The sequence below is a fragment of the Dipodomys spectabilis genome, unplaced genomic scaffold (assembly GCF_019054845.1).
Source record: "Dipodomys spectabilis isolate Male_0828 unplaced genomic scaffold, ASM1905484v1 ptg000069l, whole genome shotgun sequence".
NCBI classification, from domain to species: domain Eukaryota; kingdom Metazoa; phylum Chordata; class Mammalia; order Rodentia; family Heteromyidae; genus Dipodomys; species Dipodomys spectabilis.
Window position 1 is genome coordinate 20,554,376 of NW_024870746.1, and position 17,595 is coordinate 20,571,970.

Genomic DNA, 17,595 nt, shown 5'->3' on the forward strand with positions numbered 1-17,595 from the left:
CCCTCCTGCTCAACAACAGTCCTCTCTCTATGTCTGGCGATGAACCCCAGCATGTCACAAGGGACCTATTACAAAGCTTTTACTCCAAAAGCACTGCAATATTCTGCTACAAAACACTGACAAGAGTCTGACCAGTATGTGTGGGGATGGACTCTGAGGACTGTCACTGGAGAAAAGAAGTCCATCCTGTCTAACCTTTGCTACTTTTATGGGTGCATATCAGCAATCCCAGATCCTCTTTGGTGGCTGAGACTGCAGTGAGCAGAATGGATTATGGGTAGTGTTTAGAAACCCAGACACCACAGTGGCCCCTATCTATTGGGCTGAGATGCCAAGAATCCACTGGGAAATCATAAAGGGATAATAGAAGGATTCCAGGTGGTACAAATATCAGGGGTAGTTATCACATATGATTTGATAAATAGGTCCCCCAAAGAGCCAATCATCTGGGATGAAATTAGAGTTAATATATGGATAAGGAGGTTTGGGAAAGAGGTTAGTGAATGAACATGCCGGAAGGTCAGGAGGCCAGCACGAGAGATAGTGTGTGTATGTTCACACACACACACACACACACACACACACACACACACACACACACAAACATACATAGACATAGACATATGCATATACATATACACATATACATACACATATATATGTGAATATACACATATATATATGTAAATAACAAAAGTGCCTGGCTGCTCTCAATAACATGGGAGCTTATACTCAATACATCACCCACCATCTTTCCACAGCCATTGCAATGGTTTTCAATGCATTTATGTCCACAGTGGCCCACGTGGCAGCAAAAACAAAAAGTATTGTGATGACTCAACCAGGTAGAAGATCCCTTGCCAGGGTAACTTGGCTCTCAGCACAGCTGGATGCCTGACCCACCAGTCCCCAGAGCCTTCCACACTCCTATGTCAAGTTCATTATACCGGACACCTTCCACTTTGGAAATACCAGCGAGATGGCCTTGTTCTGGATGTGGATTTGCTTTCCAAATCCACCAGGCTTTCACCAACACCCAACATCATGCCAACATCATCCACTTTCTTCCTGTCTACAGACCTAACTCTGTAACAAGTAGAGTGACAGAAGAGGCTACATCTATAGGATCCACTGGACTCATCCATCATCCAGACATGGCCAGCGCCGCAGAATGCTATCAAATGTTCTGACATGGCTCCAAAGGCATTATCTTATGAGGCAGGCATGTTGTCCCCCAGGATGGAGACTGGGCTCTGCACCGGCTTGCACATAGCCTAGATATGGAAAGTATCTAAAGGGTGGAAGTGGCATCTCTCACTGGTGTCCATCTTAATCAACTCCTAAAATATCTTCTTCTTCCTGCAAATATAGGTTGTGCTTTTTGGGGGGGAGTCTTGTTACCCAGCAAAGTGTCAACAGCAATTCCATCAAATCACAGCCATATTGCCCAGCCAATCGGGACTCCTTTTGGGACTACATAAGCAAGTAAAATGGGCTCATGGTATCAGCATGGAAGAGCAATCTTTACCACACGGGAGAAATAGAGTTACTCTTACCAAGTAGAGACAGGAAGGAGTAAAACCAGAACCCAAGGGTACCTATCATGTCTCCAGATATTGTTGTGGTTCCAGTTCATTGGCAGAAGACAAGAGGCAATACATGGGGTACACAGACCCCTCAGGAGTTTATATTTGGGTCCTAGCACTGGGTTAAAACCCCCAAACGACACTGAAACTGTCACAAAGAGAACACAACATGGTGGGGAAATGCAGGAGAAAGCCATAGACTTTTCCCAGTTCTCACCCAAATCTGGCACAGAAATCAGTTCTAAAGCATTCACACATCGTTTATTTGTTGTATAGTATTTATAGACAATTTAAAAATAATACTCCTGTTTGTTCCCATGACTTTCCCCCTCCCCCGCTCCCATTATTTAATATAAAGCATGTTAGTAGTGGCCAACTCTACCCTTTGGGTATGCTGTTACAGAACATCAACATTATGATAGAACTAAGGGTGATGTGGACACCACCACCACCACCCCCCAGAGCACCTGGACTTGGAGCTGGTGATGGTTATTTATGATTTGTGCCTGTTTAGGGGAGGAGAGTGAATGCTTCCAGCAGTGTAATGTTGGTGGGCTTTCTTGACGATGTCTAACTGGTGGCACACAATTGAGCACTATATCTAATAAGATCTCTTAAACCTCCTTAAATCCTCTTAAACCTTCTTTGTGGACAGAACTGGAAAGAAGCTATTCAGGGTCCTCTTCCTGAATATTCCCTATGCATTAACAGAACACAGCCTTCCATCCATCCTCCTTCAGAAAGCTACTATTACCACTACTTTTTTCAGTCAATTCTGATTGCTTTTCGTTGCTAAAAGTGGGTGTCAAGTTCTTCCCAAACTATCTCTATTTTCTCACTTCTGATTTTTTTCAATCATGAATTTATACTCCCTAAAAATTAACAAAAAAAAAACATAGACATTGCCAACCCATGATGAAATCCAACCATGACTTCCCATTTGCCAAAATAAAACAGACCCTACTCTGTTATCTTTCTTGGCCTGACATACTACAACCTTATACTTCCTTCTTCACAAGACCAGTTGTTTCCTCCTCCATTTCTTAGCATTCCTGTTTAGTGACTACTGGCTCATCTTTTTCTATCTACTCTTACCTCTAGTGTTAGTGTTCTTATCATTTTAATCTGTCTGCTAAATATTTCTAATCTAGGAATTGGAATAGTCCCAGGAGAGACTGAGGTTACACACCTAGAACTGGCGTAACCCCAGCACAGACAACACCCCCACCCCCAACTCCCTGCCCATTGCATTCTGCCCTTCTACAGCATGCCTCATCGCAGCCTGACCTTTCCTGAGAAGCTGATTACAGCAGCTCTGAGCCTCCCTGAAAACTGAAGTAGAGGTTTAATCCTCCTCCTCCTCCTCCTCATCATCATCATCAGAACTGCACTGGAAAAAAGAGAGAGAGAGAGAGAAATACATGGGAAGAAAATTTTATTTTTACATCTCCAGGAGAGGATTAAAGAAAAAAAAGTGCTCCTCTGCCCACCCACCCCCAAACCCGCCCCCCATTTTCATGAAGCTTTTTTTTTTTTTTTTTTGCCAGTCATGGGGCTTGAACTCAGGGCTTGGGCACTGTCTCTGAGCTTCTTTTGCTCAAGGTTAGCACTCCACCACTTGAGAGCCACAGTTCCACTTCAGGCTTTTTCTGTTAATGTGGTATTGAGGAATCGAACCCAGGGCCTCACGCATGTTAGGCAAGCGCTCTACCGCTGAGCCACATTCCCGGCCCGTGTTATGGAGCTCTTAATGTTGTCTCAATTACAGAGAGTCACACTTGAGCTCTGACAGACAACCAGCCACCTCCACTTTTCCACCTCCATCAGGAAAGGAGTTAACACTTTCCTTGGAGGTCAGAAACATCCTCACTATTTGATTAACCACAGCAAATGCATCCCATGGCAAGCCATCTCTACTGGCATCCCCAGACTTCTTAATTCTGCAGGGATCATTTCCTAGAATAACATAGCCCCTGACTGACTCATGCAAGATCTTGGATCACTCATTCACCTGGATGTCTGGCCACTTTCATTAACACCAATCTACTGGCACTCAGCAGGCAGAGTCCCCACGATATTTTCCTTCATCTGAACCAGCATACCAGGTAAACACTTAACAGGCAACTGACATCAATAGTGGAGACAGAGTTGCTTCTTTAAAGCAGCTGCTGTTCTACTAGAGGTGTTGGTAGGAGTCACTTCTGAGAAGGCACAATGTTGCTCAATCCGGAGATCTTTGAAATGAAATCTCAGTTGTATCTTTCCTTCCCTGTGACGCAAAGAGGTGTCCTTTATTCCTCTTATGCTCCTTGCTAACCTCACACTCAACTGCAACTGCGGCATGGGGACAAAAAGGAAAGCCTTCCATTCAAGCGAACAAAGGGACTGGGCATTGGTAGCTCAGATCTACAATCCTAGCTATTCAGAAGGCTGAGATCTGAGGATCACAGTTCCAAACCAGCCCAGCAAAAAGCTACAAGTTGAGATGTATAGATTTAGTAGTAGAGCTCCATATTTAAACAAAAAGGCCAAGCAGGAACACAAGCTCCTGAATTCAAATCCTGTATTGGGGGGAATGAGGAAAGAGAAGAGAAAGAAAAGAGAGAGGAGGGAGAAAAGGAGGAAAGATGCTCATGGTTTCTGAGGCTACAGTCCAGGGTCTTTTGGCCTCTTCGTGTTTGGTCCTGTGGAGACAGTACACTATGGAAAAGTGTGTGGCAGGAGAAATCTGCTCACCTAATGGTAGCTAGGAAGCAGCCCATCTCCCGGTGGTCTTACTAGCTGGGGACCAAATCCTCAACACATTAGCTTTTAAGAGCCATTCCAGATCCAAACTATAGCCCTCAAGCTTTATCCCCTAGAGCAGCATCTAGCTATAGTTACAACTCACCATTCCCTGAGCATACCAGAGTAACCCATCCCAGGAAGAACCTTGGGGCCGTTGGCTCAGCTCCTCCCTCAGCTCTGTCCACCTAGTATGTCACAGCCATCTGGTGCATCAATTCCCCTTTGAAACCTCTGTTTCCTGGGTTAGCAAGAAGGTGAATAATAGCACCTTCCTCTTTTGTGCCCTCTGTCCCTTGAGTCTATGCAGACATCTACTTCAGTCCTGTAAAATGAGAAACAAAGCCCATTTTCTTCATGTACCGTTTCTCTAGAATGAGCTTCTTGAAAACAAGGACTATATCCGACTCATCTTCAGATCCCTGAGGCCAAGTGCAACGGATGAATACTTACTGAATGGAGAAATGAGTATGACAGCACTCCGCTCAAATGCTACATAGTCAAGTACAAAGGAATTCAATGCCAAGGTATTTTCAAGTATGGAAGGGGTTAATATGCAAGATGATGTTGTGCATCAGGAGGTGAGTAACAACAGAACAAGGATATTGAAAAGAAAAGATTATTAAGAAACTGATTATGTTTCCCAAATTATGACACTTTCTTATTTCTAGAAAGGAACTGTATCACTATCAATAATTACACCAAGATATAAAATATAAGATATAAAATAGGTCTGTGAAATGGGATGTGTGTCACCCAACAAATTCTGAGCCCCAGGTTAATTGTTGAAAGATGACATGAAAAATCACAAAAAATTAAGCTTTTCTATTTTCCAGGATGCCTCTTACACTGCTTTAAAGTTTTTCTAAGATACAATAGTGCTATTTCCTATTCAGAAATGGACATTACTGGGTACTCACTGAACAACTCACCAGTCCTTGTCGATAGCCATGCAACTCTGCTCAAATGCCTGACTCCTTCCTCATACTGACTTGAAAGAAATACCTGGTTATCAGCTAATCATGGGAATCTTGTAAAGAATGACTCTAGCAAGGACATGTGACCCAGTTATGGCCATGAGTTACCCAGGGAGCTGCTGGGGATACTGTTTGAGAGACTGACCTTCCTCTTACAAAAGGGCACTGTTAAGACTTACACTTCTGACCACATAACAGACTATGCCCATGCAGGGAATTAATCCCGAGGAGAGAACAACTAAGAAAATCTGGGTGAAATATTTAAAAGCATATTGTTAAATGTGTCCTTAAACTATTTAGAAAATAACAAAATCTTTGGAGGCCAGGAACAACAAATTGCAAGCAGGAAGATTGGGAGGCATCAGTGCTTGTGAGTTCAGGCAACAACCTGTGGAACCCCCAATACACAGGAGGTCAGACTGGGATCTCACATGAATACAGTTCTCCAAAGGCAAAAATTCCTACTCCTGTGCATCCTCGCTCCCCAGCACCTAAACTAGAAGTTAAAAATAGCATCAATTCAGTAATAACTCAATGCATCGGACATAAATAAGCATGCCATTTAAATAATTAAATTAATATTTATCTCTTGATATATATATGTATGTATATATATATTTGTTTTATATATATATATATATATATATATATATATATATAGCAAATACACACCCTAAAAAATTCCAAAAGACAAAATGGCAAGTAACATTAACTCAAAACCAAAACTCTCAAAGCAACCAAAGTCAAATGGAGACTCAGACTAACCCAGATTGAAAATCCCCCCCATATACTTCACATCATCCTTAGCGATAGAATATAAAATAGTTGTATGCAGTGTGTTTAAAATTTTTAAAGTACAGAAATGCAGTTGTATGGGTTCACTGATCAACAATGAACCACAAGTATTTATTAAACAATGCACCATACCAAACATGAATATACCTTGTCTTCTTATTATGATTATTCCCTGTATAATAAGTAAAGCAACCGCTGACTTGGCACTTTCAGTACATTACATATACTCTAGAGATGCTTCACGGGTATAGGAAGATGAGTGTTGGCTATATGAAAATACAACATATTTTGTAGAAGGACTTTGAAAATCTGTAGATTTTGGTACCCAAGGGAGTTCCTGAAACCAATTTCTCATAGATACCAAGGAATGACCACATATGCAGGAAAAGAAATAACAAAGAAAGATCTTGTGGGTACCAAAGAAAATGTCTAGAAAGAAAATGATCACTGGTAAATCAAAATACAAAAGTAAATCCAAAATTCTAAATTACACTAATCTTACCAAATACCATACAAGTCATGACATATATAATTTGAAAATTATTTCAAATGGCTTTTGAATACAATATATACACATTCAGTATACATCTATTCTAAGAGCCAAAAGACCTTAAGTGATTAATGTCATTTAGCAGTTAGTGATTTTATCATTAGTTATAATGCTGTGTGTCATAATTTTGAAATTTTTTTATGTATAGTGTAGTGTAAGGCAGAGCAAATAAGTAAATTGATAATATAATTAGGAATTAAGATCCTCACTGATTTGAATGAAAAATGACGCAAACGGAAAATGAAAAAGACACTGAAATTCATGAAATTTGTGTTTAGCATGAACTTAAAATATCTATAAGTTGGGCGCTAGTGGCTTATGCCTGTAATTCTAGCTACTCAAGAGGCTGAGATCTGAGGATCACAGTTCAAAGCCAACTGGGGACAGGAAAGTCCATGAGACTCTTAATTACCAGAAAACTCGAGTGGCTCAAAGTGGTAAAGCAGTAACCTTGGGCAAAACAGTTCAGGGACAGTGCCCACAACTGACCAAAAAAAATGCGTATGAACTCATGTCTGGTGAAAATAAATATATTTCCTAGGTCAGTGTACCTCAAAGGCAGCAAGAAATAGCATCCAAATACAAAAAGTGGTAAAAGAAAGGAGCATGAAAACTCCAAACATAGACAATAGAGTATGGAAATGCTAATTACTTTGACTTGATCATGACACACTATACATTCATTGAAATGTAACACTGTACCCCGTATGTACAATGATTACACGTTAGTCAACATTTTAAAAGAACCTTTTGTAGCCAAAGGAAATGCACAACGCTAGTTGTTTAAAAAAAAAAACTGTTTGGAAAGAAGAGATTGTTATCAATTTTGATAACAATTTTAGCTCAGCATTTTTTCAGTCCTAAACAGTCTTCTCCCTTAGAAATGTCCTGATTAAGCATGGGTGACAGTCAGGACAATCAAGTTTTCAAAAAACTATAAGTCATCAAAAAGATAAGGAGACAGGCTTGTTCTTGTGACCTCAGCAGGGAGCAGCTTAATCTGCCCTGAAGATCACACACACACACACACACACACACACACACACACACACACACACACACACACACTCCTGCAGCTACAGGCTAGAGGTCAGACCTCAGGCAGAACTCAGCCAGCATGAGAGTTCTCCAAAAGAGCAAAACAAGGGAGGGAAGAGATGCAGTTCACATCAGGAGCATGGTCTCTGCTGTTCTAGCCAGAGGAATAAAGAATGGTTTCTTCACAGAGAATCCTGCACTGGGGACTATGCCCTGCTGAGGAGACAAGACTTTCATTCCCCCTTGCTGGCAATGTGGAGACAAGGGTAGGTAAAAGAGGAAGGCCCCAGCAGGGTGTACACACACACACACACACACACACACACACACACACACAGCATTTATCCTATCAACCAGACACTTTAGGAGGTACAGCCTTAATATGTATCCTTTCATTATACCTCAAAATCCTTCTGGAAGGGTAAGTTTTCATTTGAAAAAAAGAAGAAGAAAATTCTGATATCCAGGCAGATTTAATAAAGCATCAGAAGTTGCCCACTGTGGTTGGTGGAGCTGAGATCCAAACCTTGGTCTGTCTGACTCTGAAGTTCATTCTCTTTCCTTTGAGACACAACAGGGGTCTGAATACCAATTCTGCAAAGGTATGTTTCACTTTAAGAACAGACATTCTATCATTTATTCAGTATAAAATCTTTCTATGTTCCACATGTTAAGAATAAATGTACATTAAATCTTGTGATATTCTAATACTCAGATTTCATAAGCCAGCAACGGTGGTGCGGCTATGGTTGGTGGAGCCTGCAGACCAACTCTATCCTGGAGTACTACCTCTTAGAATAGACCCCTGAGCAGTCTCAGCAACCTGGCTATACCATGAAGATGCATGCCCAGTGGGGCTCAGAAGATTCCAGAACAGGGAGAGTCACATAGCCTCAATTCCCAGGCTAAACAGCACAGCCCTCACCTCCCTCACCCATACCTACACATGCATCACTTTCTTCACTAAGAGGAATAAGGCTTATAAACAAAGCAGCGTTGCTCAAAGGCCGGTCAGAGCAGAGAAGCTGAGCATTGGTGGCTCACACTTGTAATCCTAGCTACTCAGAGGGCTGAGCTCTGAGGATGATAGTTCAAAGCCAGCCCAGGCAGAGAAGTCCCTGAGACTCTAATCTCCAATTAACCACCGAAAGGCCAGAAGTGAAGGGGTGGTTCATAAGGCAAAGTACCAGCCTTGAGGGAAAGAGTCAAGTGAGAGCATGAGGCCTGAGTTTACGCCCCAGTTATGAGCACATAAGAAAACAACAACAACAGTTTGCTCAAGACAACTGTACTTCTGAGCACTGAGCAATCTGGCAACCAACTCCCCCCTTGTCACCACTAGAACTTGTCCTGCTGATGGTGATTTCCACAGTTACCTAAGGTCCAGCAGGAGACGGCCCCCAGCAGAGGGGCACTACTGTAGATGGCGTGCATGTACATGAGGTGAACCATCAGCTCGGCCAGGCCCCACCAGCACAGCAGGCGGCCCAGGCCCCGGGCCAGGATGTAGAGGCTGTCCTTCGGGGAGCAGAGCTCAGGCTGCTGCATCTGAAGTAGAAACAACAGAGAAGGTATTAGGTTGCACCTCAGTTCCTAAAACTTCTAAGCCATCCGCTCAGCAGGGCTGTGAATCAGCTTCTCACATGCATGAATCCCTGGGTTCAATTCCTCAGTACCACATACACAGATAAAGCCGGAAGTGGCAATGTGGCTCAAGTGGTAGAGTGCTAGCCTTGAGCAAAAGAAGCTCAGGGACAGTGCCCAGGCCCTGAGTTCACGCTCCAGGACTGGCCAAAAAAAAAAAAATCAGGTTTCACAGCATTTCAGATTTTACAATTAGGGTTACTCAACCTGTTACTGAAAGTATACTCATTACATGTGGACAATGCAGACAAAAACTCCAGCTCTATTCAAGTACCCCGGCTGCATGGTCTCACCATACTGAATGATACACAGGTAGTATACAATAACCTAAACATACAGTTCTAGAATCTACAAACAGTGGCATAGATAGTAACTTCCTAACAGAACTCCAACAGCTCAGCAATTAAGAACAAGGCTTAACAAATGGAATTTGTCAATCTGCATTGACAAAATGGAATTCCATGACAAATTGAATTGCATCAAACTAAAAGGCTTCTTCACAGCAGAGGATATAGTAACTACACAGAAGAGACAGCCTACAGAGTGGGAGAAATCTCTACCAACTATGTATCTGATAAAGGACTTAGAGCCAGAATGTAGAAGGAGCTCAAAACACTAAACTCTGAACGTGTCAACTACCCATTTAATAAATGGACAGATGAACTGAACAGAAAATCCTCAAAACAAGTAGTGCAAATAATCAATAAAGAAACATGAAGAAATTCTCAACATCCCCAGCCACCGAGGAAATGCAAATCCAAAGACATTGAGATTCCATCTCACTCTGGTCAGAAGGGCCATCATTAAAAACATAAACAACCCTTCTTACATCACTTTTACAATAACAATAAAAAATAAAATAAAAAGATAAACAACAGATCCTTGAGATGATATGGGAAAAAGAACCCTTATACACAGTTGAAAGGAAGGTAAACTAGTGTACCCATTAGGAAAGCCAGTGTGGAGATTCCTCAAAAAAATTAAAAATGGAACTATCAATAGGTAGTTCTAAGATCCAGTGATACCACTCTTGGGCAAACAGCAGAAGGAATGTAAGTCAGGTTACAATTTGCATTTGCACATCCCTGTTCATTGTAGCACTATTGACAATAGCAAAGCTATGGAAACAGCCCCGGTTCCCTACAACTCATGATAAACCTACCTGTTTAATAGAAGAAAAGAAAACAGCAAGAACTCAACTATCCAACAGCCAGGGACTGGTTCAATGTATGAGTTCACTCTCATATTATACAGTTGTGAAAACTATTTTGTTCATTGTGCATAAAATGACAGCTAGAAAAACATACACCAAAATGACAACAGTAGTTATCTTTGGATGGTATTATGTAGTTATTTTTTGGCAATTAAAATTGAAACCAGTGCAAAGTACTGAAAGTTTACTATACTGCAAGAAGTGTGGCCCTCCCCGCTAAATGAGGCCAATGTATGAGAGTGTCTCCGTCTCTGCATCCGCTTCTTAGAAGAGGCCTGATGCCTGGGCTTTCTGCCTGGATGGCCAGCATCTAGCCTTTCCTTCATGATAGCGCCAACCTCTGTATTTCCTTCCCTTCCCTTTCCTCCCCTCTCTTTAACCTTCTTAGCTATACAATGACTTTGTGATTCTTCATTCTCAACTCTTTTTCTGCTTCTCTAAAGCAAATTCACTTGGCCTAATGACCAATAGCAAATGAAGGAATAATTACATAAACTAAACTACGGTCTCATAGAGGCCGTAGTTTGTGTCCCTCCAAACCCAAAATGAAATCCTACTCTCCCCCCGCCCCCCACACACACTTTACAGAGGGTTTGCTAGGGTACTATCAGAAAACGGGGTGTGTGAGAAGTTGATGAGCTCATGAGCTCATGATGAGCTCTTGGAATTGCTATCAGCGCCCCCTGGGAAAGAGACTGATGAGAGCCATCTAGACCCTTCACCACGTGAGAATACACAGAGAAAATGTCATTCTGCAAACCAAGTGCATCCTCACCAGCCACCAAATATACTTGTGTCTTGACCCTGGGCTTTCCAGCTTCCAGAAGTGTGAGAAACCCGCTTTTGCTGTATATAAGCCAAAGGATTGATGGTATTTTGTTCTAATGGCTCAAAGATATGAACCCCTGTGCTGTCCATGAGTCTGTAGAAGCCCAAAAGAGTTCATTCACATCACAGCAACTCACAAGGCCAAGACATGAAGAAGCACCAAAATCACTCTAGATCACTCAACAGACCTTCCTTGATACCTATACTGTTACAGAGAAGCAGTGTCTGAGCAAATGTGTTGTTAGCCTTAAAAGTAATGCTGGATCTGGGAAGGTGGCTCAGTGGTAGAGCGCTTGCCTTGCATGCATGAGGCCCTGGGTTTGATTCCTCAGCACCACATAAGCAGAAAAAGCCAGAAGTGGCGCTGTGGCTCAAGTGGTAGCGTGCTAGCCTTGAGCTGAAGAGCTAAGAGACAGCGCCCAGGCCCAGGGTTTAAGCTCCACAACCGACCAAAAACAAAGTAATGCTGGCTGGAGATATTCTTCATACAACTCAGTATCTCTGGTTTCTAAAAACCAAAAAGCAGCTGTACATAGGCTCTGAAGGCTGCCGAGTATCAGCCTGCCCTGAGCTCAAGTCCCCTGAAGACCAGTTCTGCATCTGAAGCCTCGGGGTATCATCAATGTACAGCCCCCAGCCTGGAGAGAAGGGATAACAGCTGTATCGGATTGGAAGGAAGCCCAAGATAAAGCCACACAACAGCTCTACTGAGCAATCAGCAAACATCTTCCCAGCCGCCTCTCAGCTCCAGGCAATCACACTTCAAGGTCAGTTCAGAAGCCCTCCATGTCCTCCCAAAAATCCTGCACAGCCTACAGCCACATGAACATCTGTGCTCAAGAATCACAAGCTGCGGATTGTGGCTGACTGACTTTCCCCAAAATGACTCACCTGCTTTCCACAGACCAAACCCTCCTTACCAAGCTTAATAAAGCATCCTTATGCATTGCCACAGGACCAAGAGGAGTAGACTTCTTCCTCCTGTGCCCCTTTTTGAATCCTGAATGCCTCCTCATTCCAAGCAACAAAAAATGGAGATTTCTTAATGATACAAAAGCACCCAGGAGACAAGAAAGAATCCAAATTTTATTCTATTTGCTTTTACCTTTAAAAAGATTTACTTGACTTTCTGTAAAGTTGGGTCACTCAATATTACAGTCCACTTATGCCTTCAATCTTCTGGACTCTTTTTTTGTTTCAATAAGACAGCATTTGTCCCCCATGGACACAGCAGGAAGACTAGACTGGCTGCACAAAGCTCATCTAATAAGCTGGCTGCTCTCTTGTCTGCATGCAAAGTACACCATTTGAGATGCTTCCAACCCAGGGGACTGTCAACCTGAAGACCACTGGAAAGTGCCATCGTGGGAATTCTAAGTTCAGACTCAGCTAAAAAAAGAAAAGTACACATTAACTCATCTGCAAAGTGCACTTTGAAACGTATAATGTTTTAAAACCTCATTTCATGCAAATTGCACAAAAGGGACTATAGGAGCCTTGCTCTTTCAAAGACATGATTGAAGATGACAGGCCTCAAAGATGAAAGGTTCTTTGCTTTCACCTGTGAGTAATCCATATATTTCAGAAGAGCAAACAAAGGCCCTGTCCATAGCTAATTGCTCCATTGTAGCCTCTGTGCCCCTACCTGCCTGGGTTCTGTCTTCTGGGGCGAAGAGGCTGCTGGCCAGAGCCTTATTCCTTCCGAGAGGAATGAGGCAGCTTCTCTCCATTCTGTGGTCATGGGTCACATCCCTGCGTGTAACAAATCCCTCTCTGTTCTGGTCCTCATCTGTCCTCAGCCCAGCCAAACATACCAAGGCTGGTGACACACCATTCTCTCCTGACAGATGTGGGGCCTGCAGCTGGACATGCTGTCACCTCTGATGTCTGGTCTCCAGGTCTGCAGGGCCCACATGTATATGTCCATCGGACCCCACCCTGTCCCTAACTCCTGACACAGGTGCATTCCTTACCCCCACCAACATCCCATGAGCCATACCTCCATCTTGTCAGTCTGCGAAGTAGTAACAACAGTCTCTCTCTGTCTCTCTTTTTCTCTGTCTCTGTGTGTGTCCCTGCCTCTCTCTGTCTCTGTCTCTCTAGGTCTCCTCTCTGCCTCTATGTGTCTCTGTGTATCTCTCTGTGTGTGTCTGTGTGTCTGTGTGATTGTGTCTGTGTGTGTGTCTGTCTGTCTGTCTGTCTGTCTGTCTGTCTCTCTCTCTCTCTCTCTCTCTCTCTCACCCACTCACTCTTCCCCTCTTGCTGGGTTGTTTGAGGGTGAAATGAGTGAAACCATGCACAGCTGGCTTGGAATAGGTGCTCAGTGGTAAGATTACAGTCAGAGCCAGGCAGAGGTTCAAACCTGTAATTCCAGCTACTCAGGAGGACTAAGATCTGAGGATCAAGGTTTGAAGCCAGCCTGGGCAGAAATGTCAGTGAGATTCTTATGTCCAATTAACCACCAAAAAACAGGAAATGAGGTGAGGCTCAAGTGTCAGAGTGCCGGTCTTGAACAAAAAAGGCAAACAAGAGACAAGGCCCTGAGTCGAAGCCCTGGGACCAGAGAACAGAAGGAAGAAAGGAAGGGAGGGAGGGAGGGAGGGAGGGAGGGAGGGAGGAGGGAGGGAAGGAAGGAAGGAAGGAAGGAAGGAAGGAAGGAAGGAAGGAAGGAAGGGAGAGAGAGGAAAGAGATAGAGAAAGAAAGAAAGAGATAAAGAGAGAGAAAGAGAAAGAGGAGAGGAAGAAAGAAAGGAATGAAAGAAGAGAGAGAGGGAGGAAGGGAGGGAAAGAGAAAAGAGATAGAGAAAGAAAGAGAAAAAGAAAGATAAAGAGAGATAGAGAGAAAGAGAAGGAAAGAAAGGAAGGAAGGAAGGAAAAGAGGGAGGGAGGAAAGGAGGGAGGAAGGGAGGGAGGAAGGAAGAAAGAGGGGGGAGGGAGGGAAGGAGGGAGGAAGGAAGGGAGGGACAGAGAAGGTGCAAGTCAGCATTGTTCCAGGTGCCCTGTAGAATCAGAACCCTCCCATACGTTTAACTGAGCTTCTGGGGCACCCAGCCCTTACCAGACATTCAGAAGCCAGGACCACCCACATCTAAGCAGCAATCTGGGCATCGTTTCAATCCCATGGGACCAATGCACTGGCCTATCTAGAGATCAAAGATGGCCACTGCTCAGAATCTTCTCTCTGTGCCCACCCACCAGGCTGGACACCCAAAGCCTAAGTTTGGGTCTAAATCTAGGTGTACAAGTGCTACAGTCTTTGGTCTAAAACAACCATAGCAGTAATTAATAGTCTATGCATGTGTCAAGCCACATTACCCATCTAAAACCATTTCATAACAAGCCCAGACCTGGTGGCTCACACTCGGAATCCTAGCTACTCAGGAGGCTGAGATCTGAGGATTAAGGACCAAAGCCAGTCTGGCAGGAAAGTCCACAAGACTCTTACGTACAGGTAACTAGCAAAAAGCCAGAAATGGAGCTGTGGCTCAAGTGGTTGAGTGAAAAAAGCTAAAGAACAGTGCCTAGGCCCTGAGTTCAAACCCCAATACCAGCACACACACACACACACACACACACAGACACACACACACATATGCACATACACATAATTCACCCTTACAACAATCATGTAAGGAAACAACTATTCGTCTACCCGTTCTACGGATAAGGAAATGAAGGCACCAAGTAACTCACCAAGAATTCTCAAGCCTAAGAAAAAGCAGGGATTCAAAACCGAGGAGCTGGGCTGCAGAGCCTTTGGGAACACAGCCTTCAGCAAAGAAGGAACACAGTCTTCCTGCTCCTCCTAAGTAAGTATGCAGCAGGCACTGCCTCCCAAGACCCTCCTGGACCTTCCCCCAGGCCTCTGAGTGTCCATAGAAGCATTGCAGAAAAATGACTAGAACTGCCGGCACCCGTTGCTCACGCCTGTAATCCTGGCTACTCAGAAGGCTGAGATCTGAGGATCGCCGTTCAAAGCCAGCCCAGGCAGGAATGTCTGTGTGACTCTGATCTCCAGTTAACCACCAGAAAACCAGAAGTGGCGCTGTGGCTCAAGTTGTAGAGTGCTGTCCTTGAGTTGAAGAGTTGAGGGACAGCGCCCAGGCCCAGAGTTCAAGCCCCACAACCAACAAAAATAAAATAAAATAACTAGAACCTATGCTTTTGATACTGTAAGGCCCATCAGAAATAGCTTCTGCCAGGTACCTGTAATCTTAGCTATTCAGGAGGCTGAGATCTGAGGATTGTGGTTCAAAGCCAGCCTGGGCAAGAAAGTCCATGAGACTCTTTATCTCCAATAAACCACCAGAAAACCAAAAGTGGTGCTGTGGCTCAAGTGGTAGACCACTAGCCTTGAGCTGAAGTGCTAAGGGACAGTGCCCAGGCCCAGAGTTCAAGCCCTACAACTGACAAGAAAAAGAAAAAGGAAAGAAAGAAATGGCTGCCAAGGTAAGGAATGAAGGTACTCCAACGGGTAACATTTTTACCTGTTTATAACTGGCATTTTCAAATTGTATAGTCCTTAAATTACTAAGGACCTCTCTGTCTCTCTTTCTCTCTCCTATCTGTCCTCCTGTTCTCGCCTTCTCTTTCTCCTTCTCTCTCTTTCTCTCTGTCTCTCTTTGTCTCTGTCTCTGTGTTTCTGTCTCTGTCTCTTTCTCCTCTTCCCTCTTTCCTCTCCTCCAATTCTGGGGCTTGAACTATCGCTGGGCACTATCCCTGAGATGTTTTTGCTCAAGGCTAATGCTCTACTATTCGAACCACAGGTCTACTTCCAGGTTTTTGGTGGTTAACTGGAGATATGTGTTTCACAGACTTTCTTGTCCAGGTTGGCTTCGCATACCATCCTCAGATCTCAGCCTCCACAGTATCTAGGATTAATCAATCCTAGGCATGAGCCACCAACACCTGGCTGGATTCCTCTGCACTTCCCTCATCTTGCATAAGTAAATGTGTTGAAACAAACCAACAAACGGGTGAAAGACCATTCTCTAAGAATGTGCCTCCTCTCCTTTTCTCATCTAGTCTACAGTCCCAGCTGGGCCCTGCATTTTCCACAGTAGTGCTCTGCTGCCCCCTGGTGGTAAGGCCTTGCTCTCCTGCCTTGTGTTGTTTTTAAGTATTGGTTTCACAATTGAAGAATGATGAATTTCCATATCACCACTCCTGGTATGTGAAAGCCTTTCATTCATTCATTCATCATTCACTTGTTCATGGATCTAAGGCTTCAACCAGAGAAAACGGTGCTTACAAGTTCTTCTGCCCATCCTCAGCCTTTTCCTCCTAGGTGAGCTTAAATTTAACACCTCTCTTCTCACAGGTGATGAGCACCTCACGAACACCCTCCTCAGACTGCCTGTTTTGATTTTTTTTAGGTTTTGAGGGATTTTTTGACCTGTATCTTTCTGATCACTTCGGTTTCTAAGGCTGGCTTTTTAAAGCATATTCTCAGATCATTGAGAAAAATTCCAGTTTGCCTTTCTAAATTCCCTGCTCTCAGCATCTGCTACATGTGGTCCTGAAAGATTTTAAGAAAGAGAAGAATATATGAATGGAGCTGGGCACTATGGTTATTCAACAGGCTGAGAGAAAAGGACAATGTTGAAAGCCAACCCAGGCAGCAAAAAATCCAGAGACTTATCTCTAATTAACCAGCAAAAAGCCCAAAGTGAAGGTTTGGCTCAAGTGGCAGAGTGCCAGCCTTGAGTGAAGAGGCCTTAAGCAAGAGCAGAAAGTTCTTGAGTTCAAGCCTCAGTACTGTGCTCTCTCTCTCTGTGTCTCTCTCTGTCTCTCTAGAAAGACACAGAGAAAGACAGCAACAGAGAGAATTAACCTGAAAGAAAGAAGATACTTCCTTATTTTTGCCTGACACATACTTAAGAAAATGAGCCCCAAAGCGAAAGATTTAGGTGAGCCAAAATCTCAAAGTTTGCCTGTGGGGCAGACAAAGCGGTCCTAGCAGGAGCCTCTGCTACTCCTGCTGGACCCTGCCAGGCAAAATCTGACAGGAGGAGATGAGAAGGAAAAATGATGATCATTCTGCATCATAATAAAGCACGGAATATCCCATGGGGCAAAGCTCTTTATGGGTAAGGTGCAGTTAAGAAAATAATTTATTCCCTCCTATGGATTTATTCTGTTTCTCTGAAAATTACTATCCAGGCTGAAGAGCTGCTTAGT

The 17,595-nt window shown here is 43.5% G+C and overlaps 1 protein-coding gene across 1 annotated transcript in view; it reads right to left on the reverse strand.

Moving 5' to 3' along the window:
* Hhat (hedgehog acyltransferase) overlaps window positions 1-17,595 on the reverse strand; it is a 225,429-nt gene that overhangs the window by 160,709 nt on the left and 47,125 nt on the right. Inside the window, exon 7 of the mRNA XM_042681974.1 lies at window positions 9,107-9,278. Within this exon, the coding sequence (XP_042537908.1) occupies window positions 9,107-9,278 (172 nt within the window). The remainder of the gene's footprint in view (window positions 1-9,106; window positions 9,279-17,595) is intronic.